General features: G+C 42.3%; 1 protein-coding gene across 26 annotated transcripts in view; it reads left to right on the forward strand.

Annotated features, from left to right (window-relative positions):
• The window catches only part of LRRFIP1 (LRR binding FLII interacting protein 1), a 167,662-nt gene extending 159,455 nt beyond the window's left edge, over positions 1–8,207 (forward strand). For all 26 annotated transcript variants that reach the window (XM_077957970.1, XM_077957978.1, XM_077957971.1 and 23 more), the window contains one exon: positions 7,314–8,207. In XM_077957970.1, the coding sequence (XP_077814096.1) occupies positions 7,314–7,424 (111 nt within the window). In that variant the 3' untranslated portion in view covers positions 7,425–8,207. The remainder of the gene's footprint in view (positions 1–7,313) is intronic.
• The last annotated feature ends 4,307 nt before the right edge of the window (positions 8,208–12,514 follow it).

The following is a 12,514-nucleotide window of genomic DNA, read 5'->3' on the forward strand; positions in this document are numbered from 1 at the left end:
TCTATTGAGATTAAAATGTGGTTTTTGTCTTTGGTTCTGTTTATTTGCTGGATTACGTTTATTGATTTGCATCTGTTGAACCAGCCTTGCATCCCAGGGATGAAGCCCACTTGATCATGGTGGATAAGCTTTTTGATGTGCTGCTGGATTCGGTTTGCCAGTATTTTATTGAGGATTTTTGCATCGATGTTCATCAGGGATATTGGTCTAAAATTCTCTTTTTTTGTTGTGTCTCTGCCAGGCTTTGGTATCAGGATGATGTTGGGCTCATAAAATGAGTTAGGGAGGATTCCCTCTTTTTCTATTGATTGGAATAGTTTCAGAAGGAATGGTACCAGCTCCTCCTTGTACCTCTGGTAGAATTCAGCTGTGAATTCGTCTGGTCCTGGACTTTTTTTGGTTGGTAGGCTATTAATTATTGCCTCAATTTCAGAGCCTGCTATTGGTCTATTCAGGGATTCAACTTCTTCCTGGTTTAGTCTTGGAAGAGTGTAAGTGTCCAGGAAATTATCCATTTCTTCTAGGTTTTCTAGTTTATTTGCATAGAGGTGTTTGTAGTATTCTCTGATGGTAGTTTGTATTTCTTTGGGGTCGTTGGGGATATCCCCTTTATTATTTTTTATTGCATCTATTTGATTCTTCTCTTTTCTTCTTTATTAGTCTTGCTAGCGATCTATCAATTTTGTTGATCTTTTCAAAAAACCAGCTCCTGGATTCATTGATTTTTTGGGGAGGGTTTTTTGTGTCTCTATCTCCTTCAGTTCTGCTCTGATCTTAGTTATTTCTTGCCTTCTGCTAACTTTTGAACGTGTTTGCTCTTGCTTCTCTAGTTCTTTTAATTGTGATGTTAGGGTGTCAATTTTAGATCTTTCCTGCTTTCTCTTGTGGGCATTTAGTGCTATAAATTTCCTCTACACGCTGCTTTAAATGTGCCCCAGAGATTCTGGTATGTTGTATCTTTGTTCTCATTGGTTTCAAAAAATATCTTTATTTCTGCCTTCATTTCTTTATGTACCCAGTAGTCATTCAGGAGCAAGTTGTTCAGTTTCAATGTAGTTGAGCAGTTTTGATTGAGTTTCTTAGTCCTGAGTTCTAGTTTGATTGCACTGTGGTCTGAGAGACAGTTTGTTCTAATTTATGTTCTTTGACATTTGCTGAGGAGTGCTTTACTTCCAACTATGTGGTCAATTTTGGAATAAGTGCAATGTGGTGCTGAGAAGAATGTATATTCTGTTGTTTTGGGGTGGAGAGTTCTGTAGATGTCTATTAGGTCCGCTTGGTGCAGAGTTTAGTTCAATTCCTGGATATCCTTGTTAACTTTCTGTCTCGTTGATCTGTCTAATGTTGACAGTGGGGTGTTAAAGTCTCCCATTATTATTGTATGGGAGTCTAAGTCTCTTTGTAAGTCTCTAAGGACTTGCTTTATGAATCTGGGTGCTCTTGTATTGGGTGCATATATATTTAGGATAGTTAGCTCTTCCTGATGAATTGATCCCTTTACCATTATGTAAAGGCCTTCTTTGTCTCTTTTGATCTTTGATGGTTTAAAGTCTGTTTTATCAGAGACTAGGATTGCAACCCCTGTTTTTTTTTGTTTTCCATCTGCTTAGTAGATCTTCCTCCATCCCTTTATTTTGAGCCTATGTGTGTCTCTGCATGTGAGATGGGTCTCCTGAATACAGCACACTGATGGGTCTTGACTCTCTATCCAATTTGCCAGTCTGTGTCTTTTAATTGGACCATTTAGTCCATTTACATTTAAGGTTAATATTGTTATGTGTGAACTTGATCTTGTCATTATGATATTAGCTGGTTATTTTGCTCGTTAGTTGATGCAGTTTCTTCCTGGCATCGATGGTCTTTACATTTTGGCATTTTTTTGCAATGGCTGGGACCAGTTGTTCCTTTCCATGTTTAGTGCTTCCTTCAGGATCTCTTGTAGGGCAGGCCTGGTGGTGACAAAATCTCATTTGCTTGTCTGTAAAAGATTTTATTTCTCCTTCACTTACGAAACTTAGTTTGGCTGGATATGAAATTCTGGGTTGAAAATTCTTTTCTTTAAGAATGTTGAATATTGGCCCCCACTCTCTTCTGGCTTATAGAGTTTCTGCCGAGAGATCTGCTGTTAGTCTGATGGGCTTCGCTTTGTGGGTAACCCGACCTTTCTCTCTGGCTGCCCTTAACATTTTTTCCTTCATTTCAACTTTGGTGAATCTGACAATTATGTGTCTTGGAGTTGCTCTTCTCGAGGAGTATCTTTGTGGTGTTCTCTGTATTTCCTGAACTTGAATGTTGGCCTGCCTTACTAGGTTGAGGAAGTTCTCCTGGATGATATCCTACAGAGTGTTTTCCAACTTGGTTCCATTTTCCCCGTCACTTTCAGGCACACCAATCAGACGTAGATTTGGTCTTTTCACATAATCCCATATTTCTTGGAGGCTTTGTTCATTTCTTTTTACTCTTTTTTTCTCTACACTTCTCTTCTCGCTTCATTTCATTCATTTGATCTTCAATCACTGATAGTCTTTCTTCCAGTTGATCGAGTCGGTTACTGAAGCTTGTGCATTTGTCACATAGTTCTCATGTCATGGTTTTCATCTCTATCAGTTCGTTTGTGGTCTTCTCTGCGGTGATTATTCTAGTTATCCATTCTTCCATTCTTTTTTCAAGGTTTTTAGTTTCTTTGCACTGGTTACATAGTTCCTCTTTTAGCTCTGAGAAGTTTGATCGACTGAAGCCTTCTTCTCTCAGCTCGTCAAAGTCATTCTCCATCCAGCTTTGTTCCGTTGCTGGCGATGAGCTGCATTCCTTGGAGGGGGAGATGCGCTCTGATTTTTTGAATTTCCAGCTTTTCTGTACTGCTTTTTCCCAATCTTTATGGTTTTATCTGCCTTTGGTCTTTGATGATGGTGACATACTGATGGGGTTTTGGTGTGGGTGTCCTTTCTGTTTGTTAGTTTTCCTTCTAACAGTCAGGACCCTCAGCTGCAGGTCTGTTGGAGTTTGCTTGAGGTCCACTCCAGACCCTGTTTGCCTGGGTATCAGCAATGGAGGCTGCAGAAGATAGAATATTGCTGAACAGCGAGTGTTGCTGTCTGATTCTTGCTCTGGCAGAAGCTTCGTCTCAGAGGTGTACCCAGCCATGTGAGGTGTGAGGTGTTGGTCTGCACCTAGTGGGGGATGTCTCCCAGTTAGGCTACTCAGGGGTCAGGGACCCACTTGAGCAGGCAGTCTGTCTGTTCTCAGATCTCAGCCTCTGTGCTGGGAGAACCACTGCTCTCTTCATAGCCGATTTTCCAGGTGTTGTATGTCTCAGTTTCCCTCGGCTAGGAAAAGGAATTCCCTTCTGCCTTGTGCTTCCCAGGTGAGGCGATGCCTCGCCCTGCTTCAGCTCTCACTGGTCAGGCTGCACCCACTGACCAACATAGACTGTCCGACACGCCCCAGTGAGATGAACCTGGTACCTCAGTTGAAAATGCAGAAATCACCCATCTTCTGTGTCGCTCATGCTGGGAGCTGGAGGATGGAGCTGTTCCTATTTGGCCATCTTAGGCACCCCCCTCCTTTACTTTTTTAAAATGTAAAATTTTTTCATTTAACTTTTTTTTTTCTTTTTTTTTTTTTTTTTTTTTTTGGACACAGGGTCTCACTCTGTTGCCCAAGCTGGAGTGCAGTGGCACAATCTTGGCTCACTGCAACCTCCACCTCCCAGGTTCAAGCGATTCTCCTGCCTCAGCCTCCCAAGTAGCTGGGATTACAGGTGCCTGCCACCATGCCCAGCTAATTTTTATATTTTTAGTAGAGACAAGGTTTCACCATGTTGGCCAGGCTGGTCTTGAACTCCTGACCTCAGGTGATCCACCCGCCTTGGCCTCCCAAAGTTCTGGGATTACAGGCGTGAGCCACCAGGCCCTGACCATTTAACTTTCTAGCTTAATTTTGCTATGGTCAGAGAACATCGTTCCTGTTATATCTGGTCTTTGAAATTTGTCAATACTTGCTTAATGGCCGATACATGATTCGCTTTTGTAAATTAAATGTCTCAAATTTGCTTAGGAAGAATGTATAGTCTCTGATTTATGGACTCAAAATTCTGTATACGTCCACTGATCAAACTTGTGAAGTGTGTATTCAGATCTGATTTCTTTTGTCTGCTTAAGTTCTCAGTAGCTGATAGAGACTTGTCAAGCTCTTCCATAAAATCAGGGTGGATTTCTCTCATTCTCCCTATTTCTCCTATATATTTTGAGGCTATTGATACTAGGTGTTTAAAATTCTGATATCTTCTTGATGAGTTAAACTTTTTGTCATTTTGTAGTGACCCTTTTGGTCCCTGCTGCTGTTGACCTTGTCAGGTATTCACGTGGCTGCATCAGCTTTCTTTTGGTTAATATTTGTCCACTTCTGATTTTTCCATCCCTTGGCTTCCAGTCTTCCCTGTGTTGTCATGCTTTAGATGATCTCTTTTAGATGCACATAGCTAGGTGGCGGTGGTTTTTAATTGAATCTGAAAACTGCGTATCTTTTTTTTTTTTTTTTGAGATGGAGTCTCGCTCAGTTGCCCAGGCTGGAGTGCAGTGGCCTGATCTCAGCTCACTGCAAGCTCCACCTCCCAGGTTTACGCCATTCTCCTGCCTCAGCCTCCAGAGTAGCTGGGACTACCGGTGCTTGCCGCCTCATCCGGCTCGTTTTTTTTGTATTTTTTAGTAGAGATGGGGTTTCACCGTGTTAGCCAGGATGGTCTCGATCTCCTGACCTCGTGATCTGCCCGTCTTAATAGAGCCTTTAGTCCATTGTTATTGGTATATTTGGACTTGTTTTCACCATCTGACTGCGGATAACCATTTGTCCTGTCTTTTGTGTGTCCTCTTTCTCTCTCCAAATATAAACTTTATATTCAATTTCTATTCTTTTCAGTGATCACATATTGGGTATTCTTATTTAACTTAAAAAAAATTAAAGTTGAACACTATCTTTACTCCCCTCCTGTAAAATAGAAGGACTTTTGAGCACCTTAGCTTCACTCTCCTGCCTGACATGCACACACTCACACATATGTGTATATGTGTGTGTATGTATATATGTACATCCACACATAAATACTTTTGACCTTCATAAATCCCTCTTCTCAGATAATACTATTGTTGTGTTGTTTTTGTTGTTTTATATCGCCCATGTTTTTTTGACATAACTACATATTGGCCATTTTATATGTCTGTCATATTAGTGTCTCAGACTATACTAGAATCGTTTTCCTCCTCCATGAAGTACTTACTGTAGAAATTCTTTTAGAGCAGACTTCTTGGTGGTGAATTCCCTGTTTTTGTTTATACATGTTTTTGTTTCATCCTTGTTCTTGGACAGTAGTGTTGAGGGACATGCAATTCTGTGTGGTGGTCATTTTCCTCAATGATTATAGCCATTATGCCACCATCTGCTGGCTTCCATTGAGCTGTTGAAAAAGCTGTTGTTTTAACGGTGGGTCCTTTGTAAGGGACTTTTTTTTTTTTCCTTCTCTAGTTTCTTTCAGGTTCTTTGTCTTCGATTTTCTACGGTTTTACTGTTAGATGTGGTTTATTGGAATCTTTCTGCTTGAGATATATAGTGTTTCTTGGATCTATGAAGTCTTTTTAAAAATTTGTTTTGGAAAATATTCAACCATTAACTCTTTAAATAATTCCTCTTTTTTAGTCTCTCCCCTTTCCCCTCTGGAGCTCTAATCAGAGGATGTTAGAAATTCTCATTGTCTCCACATTTTTTAACCATCTCTCTTTCATATTTTCTATCTCCTTACCTCTCTCTGTTGTGTAATGCCTAAAGTTTTTGCAAAGATTATCCAGTTCACCTTTTTTTAAAAAAAGTATCTTCATTGTTGATAGTTTCTTGCTGCATGTTCATGTATGCCCTTTTTTTAAATTGTATTCTTATTCTTTAAATATTTCATACACAGCTGTTCTATTTTCTATATCTGACGATTGAAACATGCTCAGTCTTTGGGGGTCTAATTCTGTCATTTATTGCTTCTGTTGACTCTCACTCAAATGGTTTGTCACCTTAGTGTTTTGTGAGCTTATGCATGATTTTAATTTGTAGGAATACTCCAGGCTTAACTTGTGGAAACCTCCTGCAAAAAGGGCTTGCTTCTGCCTCTGCTGGTGAGATGGGGGCGGGACTTCTGTCCCAGAACCCAGACAACCTTCCTTGAGTGTTTTGGGTTGAAAGCAAAGCTGTAGACCCTGTTCTTGTGACCCCCCCCCCAAAACCATGTTCTCCCAGCTTAGGGCACCCCCACTCTGCCATGCTGCCTGTGGGGCCAGATGATGTCCTGCTAATGTGGCTTCTATAGCTTGTCTTCTGCCTGACTCTCAGGCTCCATGGCCCTGGCTCCCAGACATGGCCGTCTTGGCCTCAGGCATTCCTGCCTTGGACTCTGGCTGCCAGGGCTATGGGGACCACCTCCTCCATGCAGTCCAGGCTCAGCTCTTGTTGTTTGTGTTTGTTTACCTCATGCCTCACTTACCTTTTGTGAAACCATCGGAATCCCCACTGGGCGTGGTGGCTTATGCCTGTAATCCCAGCACTTTGGGAGGTCAAGGTGGGTAGATCAGACCAGCCTGACCAACATGGTGAAACCCAATCTCTACTAAAAATACAAAAAATTAGCTGGGTGTGGTGGTGTGCACCTGTAGTCTCAGCTACTCGGGAGGCTGAGACAAGAGAATTGTTTGAACCCAGGAGACGGAGGTTGCAGTGAGCCAAGATCACACCATTGTACTCTGGCCTGGGCAACAGAGTGAGACTTTGTCTCAAAAAAAAAAAAGATGGGGGGGAGGCGTGGGGCGCTGAGCGTGGTGGCTCATGCCTGTAATCCCAGCACTTTGGGAGGCCAAGGTGGGCAGATCACAAGGTCAGGAGACTGAGACCAGCCTGGCCAACATGGTGAAACCCCACTCTACTAAAATACAAAAAATTAGCTGAACGTGGTGGTGCACACCTATAGTCTCAGGAGGCTGAGGCAGGGGAATCGCTTGAACCCGGGAGGCAGAGGTTGCAGTGAGCCAAAATTGGGCCACTGCCCTCCAGCCTGGTGACACAGCAAGACTCCATCTCAAAAAAAAGAAAAGAAAATCATCAGGATCCCCAGGAGTGTTCCCTCTCTGGAGTCCAGTTGTTTCAGAGGAAGGGCATCATGAGTGACCAGGGTCCAAGTTATTTTATTTTTCAGTAGGACTGGAATTTTGGTAACACAAAACCCTGTTATGTTTGGAGGAAACAAGTTCCTCAAAGCTCATTGCTTTTTCCTCTGTTCCCAGCTCCGCTCTGCATTGGATAAAACAGAAGAGCTCGAGGTGAGCAACGGCCACTTAGTGAAGCGTCTGGAAAAAATGAAAGCAAATCGGAGTGCACTGTTGTCCCAGCAGTAAATTCCAGCTCTGAACAGGCAACTGGTTGGTGACTGGAGAGCATTGTTTCATAGGCTTTTCTCTGTCCTGTCTGGGAGCGCTGCTTCTTCCCCTGCCTTCTGAGAGAAGACGACCGTGGCAAGCTTAGCACTTAGGGGCTCCCGTGCCATGGCTCACCCGAGGAAGCCCCAGCAGCCACCAGGTGCCTCTGTGTGCAGACCCCTGGCCCGGGCTGGGGCCGACGCTCAGAACCTGCAGATACTTCATAAGCACATGGGGGCCTCGAGGGAGCTCTGTGTCTGACCGCACAGCAGCCTCTGAATGCCACTGGAAATGGTGATCAAAGTAAAGATTCAGTTGGGACTTGAGTTCTTTTTTTTTTCATGTGTCTTGCTGAAGATTAAGGGGAAATGTTACAGTGTTGGGACTTCCTTTCATGGCAGAATCTACAATTTGAGCGACTTCAGTAGTATCTCTTAGTCTACGCTTTTCATACACAAAAACACTGTGGAACCACAAGCCATTACCAAGCAAAACTCTTTCACTGGAAACAAGGGGGCAGTCTAGTAGTAAAAGTGACCTTAAGAAGACTCTTTACAGGCAACAAATTAAGATTTTCTAAGGGATTTTTGCATCAGTTCAGTCATAGGAATACTTTTTTCCAGGGTAATTAGGCAAAGCTTCACTGAAAATGACAGCTTTTCATTTGCATTATTTAATCCTTATATTTGGAATTGAAGTTGTTAACTTCTTTTAAAGAATGTACTATTAGAAAAATTAAAAGTGAAATGTTGAGAGACTTCAGCAATGTGGTTTTAATTTTTTTCCACTGAGAAAGAAGATCTTTAATTTCATATTAACGGTTCTGTATATTTGGGTCTTTTTTTATTTTTTAAGAATATCAAATCAATTCATTTTTCTTTCCCTATTTTTTAAAAAAAGGTGTTTTCACAGAATGAGTGCGCTTAAAAAGTGAAGTGAAGAAGGAGGTAACAGTAGAGATGATGGCGATATCATCAAGGACAAAAGTAAAAACGTTTAGCTACCTGCTGATTTTTAGTGACTGTTCATATATGTTGTATTTCAAATATGGCTGGTGAAGCCAGCCAGCTTTTCCGGACATTATCAAGTGGAAACCACATCAGTATCATCCAAAACCATATCTAGTCTTAACGCACGGAGAATGCTGGAGTGAGGGTTGTGAGTTCAGGGTGTATAATTAAGAAAACACTCCCAGAGTAATGCTAGGAGTCACCAGCGTCCATCCCCCAGAACTGTATGGATCCAGGATATACACAGCTGCGTTCCATTAAGAAAGAGATGCAATCTCTATTAAAATACACAGATTTTTGTATCTCCTTGTGCAGAGGATATTTGCCACTGCCCATTGGGAGGCAGACAAGTTATAGGAGGCTGGGGGCCAACACTGGCAAGTAGGAAACCAAGGGTAAGGACAGGTAAGCAAAACGTGCTGGCAGGTGGGCACCACTGGGAGACCCACACTGCACACCCAGGCGCTGTATGAACAGGAAGGAGGAAGGAAGCTGGACGAAGCCCCTCAGGGACCCTGTCCTGACCATGCTGGGCCCACCAGCAAAGGGGAGATGTTCAGTTCATTGTCCCATCCTTCAGGTTTCTTCCACAACATCTGAATACAAACATGTTTAACCGGGAAAATGTCTATGTCACTCACGAATAACACCAGTAGCAAACACTCACACAGCACGCAGACATGCTCGGCAGCATGCTGACGCTTTTAGGTATTTTTCACTCGTAATTTTCACATATTTCCACTCATTTCATTTGCACAGAAATTCTATGAGGTAGATGCTGTTATTAAATCCACATTACAGATGAGGGAACCAGGGTCCAGGAAGGTGAACTGGCCAGAAGTCCCCCAGCTGGTAAGTACAGGGCTGCAAGGCATTGATTCCCAGGTGTCTCACTGCCCTGAGAAGATGGCGTTTTCCCTATCAGTGGCTCTGAGGAAGTCAAGCCTTCAGTCTCTACCTTTCCCACCAATTCTTTTGGAAACAGCAAACCAATGTTACGCACACTTCGTAATCCAGAGGAAGCTAGAACACGATTTTTAAATTTATTTAGTAGAATAAAATTTTTTTTTTGCAGATGTAGCTAATGGAAATTGTTGCTGGCTTTTTTCATCCTTGCAACCTAGCATTTCTCAGCCTCAGGACGACGGTTGTCTGGAGCTGGGTCGTTCTTGGTGGCTGGGGTGGCTGTCCCCTGCACCGTGGGCTTTTCCCAACACCCAGGAGGCGGAGGTTGCAGTGAGCCAAGATCACGCCATTGCACTCCAGCCAGTGACAGAGCAAGACTCTGTCTCAAAAAAAAAAAAAAAAAAAAAAAAAGATTTTTTGGTATTCTATTTAATTTTATGAAATAGTAACACAGATCAAGTATTTATGATGAAAACTTTGCCTGAATTGAAATATGCTGTAAATATAAAATATATACTGACTTGAAAATTTGCTATTAAAAAAAAACATAAAATATCTTATTAACAATTTTTAAATGTGTATTACATAGCAAAACGATAATTTAGATATATTGGGTTAAATACAGTGTATTGTTAAAATGAATTTCATCTGTTTATTTTTTTAAATATAGGTATTAGAAAATTTAAAATTACATATATGGCTCATATTATGTTTCTATTGGACAGTGCTGCTCTAGACATTCAAATGGCCAGGACTTTTTCATCCTCAGGTGTTAGCTTAAATGTCACTCTGTGAAGCCTTTCTTAACCAGACAGCTGAAGCAGCAAATTCCCCAAACATACACACTCTTGACCACACGTACCTTAGCTCGCTCTCTATCCCACTAGCTGCTTTCAACTTTTTTCATAGTACCTTTCATTATCCAAAATCCAGCCTGGGCAACGGAGTGAGACTGCCTCAATAAAATACAATAAAATTCCAATCTTTCAACAATTCCTGTCCCCTTTCTTGATGTGTTTTTCTCACCTTAGCGCTGTCTAACATACAATAAATTTTTCTTTACTGCCTCTCGTCCCCTGCTGGAACGGAAGCTCCATGGTCGATGGTAGGGAACTGAGTGTGGAACTCAGGGAATAGAACCAGGTTGGAGATGTAGATTAGGAGTCGCCAGCAAAGATGCAACTTTCAAATCTTGAGACTAGACTTTCTTAGGGGGAGGGTGTAACTAAGTAGAGGGCACAGAAAGCACCTAGAACAATCTAAAAGGGATTAGAGGAGGAGAGGCCAGGAAAGGGGCCTGAGGATGATGGCAAAGGGTTACATACTAAGAGATGCAAAAGGCAATAGAGAGTGTAAAAATACAAAACCAGTGCAGCTTACAAAGCCAAGGTTTCTGACATAAACTGAACTCAGTCCTCCCTCCCACCTGCCCCCACAAGCATGCTCCTCTTCCCCAGATCCTCAGTAATACAAGTGCACCTTCATTCACGCCACCAGCCTGGTCAGAAGCCTCACTGTTCTGTTGGCCCTTTCTTCTCCCTCATCGCCCCTCCACTCTCTGTCCTTTTCCCGTTACCATCGCCAATGCCCCTGGACCAGGCCACCATCATTAGCAACCCGTCCTCCCTGGTCTTCCCAGTTTCAATCTTGTTCACACTTCCAACCCACGAAACTCACTTGTAAAAAACCTGATTATGTCACTACCCCCTCTCCAACTATAATCATTTTTGTTCTTTGCAATAACTCATTGAAGTGGGTACTCTTATACCTCCATTTTATAAAAGAGGAGACTAAAAAAATTAGCTGGGCAGGTGGCACACACTACTTGGGAGGCTGAGGCAGGAGGATGGTTTGAGCCCAGGGGTTAGAGGTTACAGCAAGCAATGATTACCACTGCACTCCAGACTGGACAGAGCAAGACCCTGTCTCAAAAAAAAAAAAAAAAAAAAAAAAGAAGAAAGAAAAGAAAATAAATAAAGGGGGCACAATGGAGGGTCCTACATTAATATTATTTTGGCCCTGGTTGTAACCACTCTACTGCACTGTGGTGTCAGGAGCCGTGTCTGTCTTGCTCAGCACCATGGCTCAGTGCTTACAACACTACCTGGTACACGATGCTCAGGAGGAGATAGCTGATGGTTTGTCTTCGTTGTCGTGACTACTAATATTACTGTCAGTCATGTGTTTCCCAACATGTTTTATCATGAACCACGAATTTCTAGGAATGTTAGGAGGGGTTCTAAGTAAATAGCTCTATAAACAAATAGCCTTTGGTAACAGTTAAACAGGTGATGAGTTTACTCGTTGAGAAGCATCTGTCATTGGGATTCCTTAACAGGGAGACAGATTAGATAATATTTCACAAACTTTGAACATGGAACCCGTTTCTTCACAGAGCCTTCTGGGATCAGGGCTCTGCAGAACACATTAGGAAATGCACTTCTAGCCTCAAGGTCAGGCACAAGCATATACACTCCTAGCCTGAGTCCCTACTCCCAAGCCTGCCTCCAGGTGCACCCCCGCTATCCTTCCCCACAATGTTGTTTACAGTCCAGGGAGCAAAATTCTATTCTCCTCTCACTACAGAAAGCCCTGGAAGTTGCAGGTGGCATGTGAGGCACATGTCTGCTTAAGAGGACAAACCCAGGAGGGTCTTCAGCTGTTCTTTAGGTGTGGCCACTATGTTTCAAGACGACAAGCAAAACTATAGCTTCATTCACTGAACTACTCATGCCTTACCCTCTTCATCAAGATTTCTTTGTTCCACCATTTTTCCTACTTTCAGAGCCCTATGTTCTCCACTCTCAGGAGCTGGTTTATCCAAATATATGAAGGTAGAAGCAGAAGGGTTGATTCACAAATTTTCATAAATGAGAATAATATAATCATTATGTTATTGATTTGGTTGGTCATAGCCTTCAGCATGTTTTTGACCAAACTTATTAATATGTTTATGGGGGCTGGGGACAGGGTGAAGAACAGGAAGAGTTTTGATGGTCTACTACTGCTGAAGCCCAGCCTTACTTATCAATATAGATGGGAAACTATAGATCCCGAAAAGATTTCATAAAGACAAAGTAGACAGAAATAGAAGGGTAGTTCTGCAATATTGTTAAAAATACTATCTCAAACAGTTAACATCACATTTGGTAG

This window comes from Macaca mulatta, chromosome 12, assembly GCF_049350105.2.
Source record: "Macaca mulatta isolate MMU2019108-1 chromosome 12, T2T-MMU8v2.0, whole genome shotgun sequence".
NCBI lineage: Eukaryota > Metazoa > Chordata > Mammalia > Primates > Cercopithecidae > Macaca > Macaca mulatta.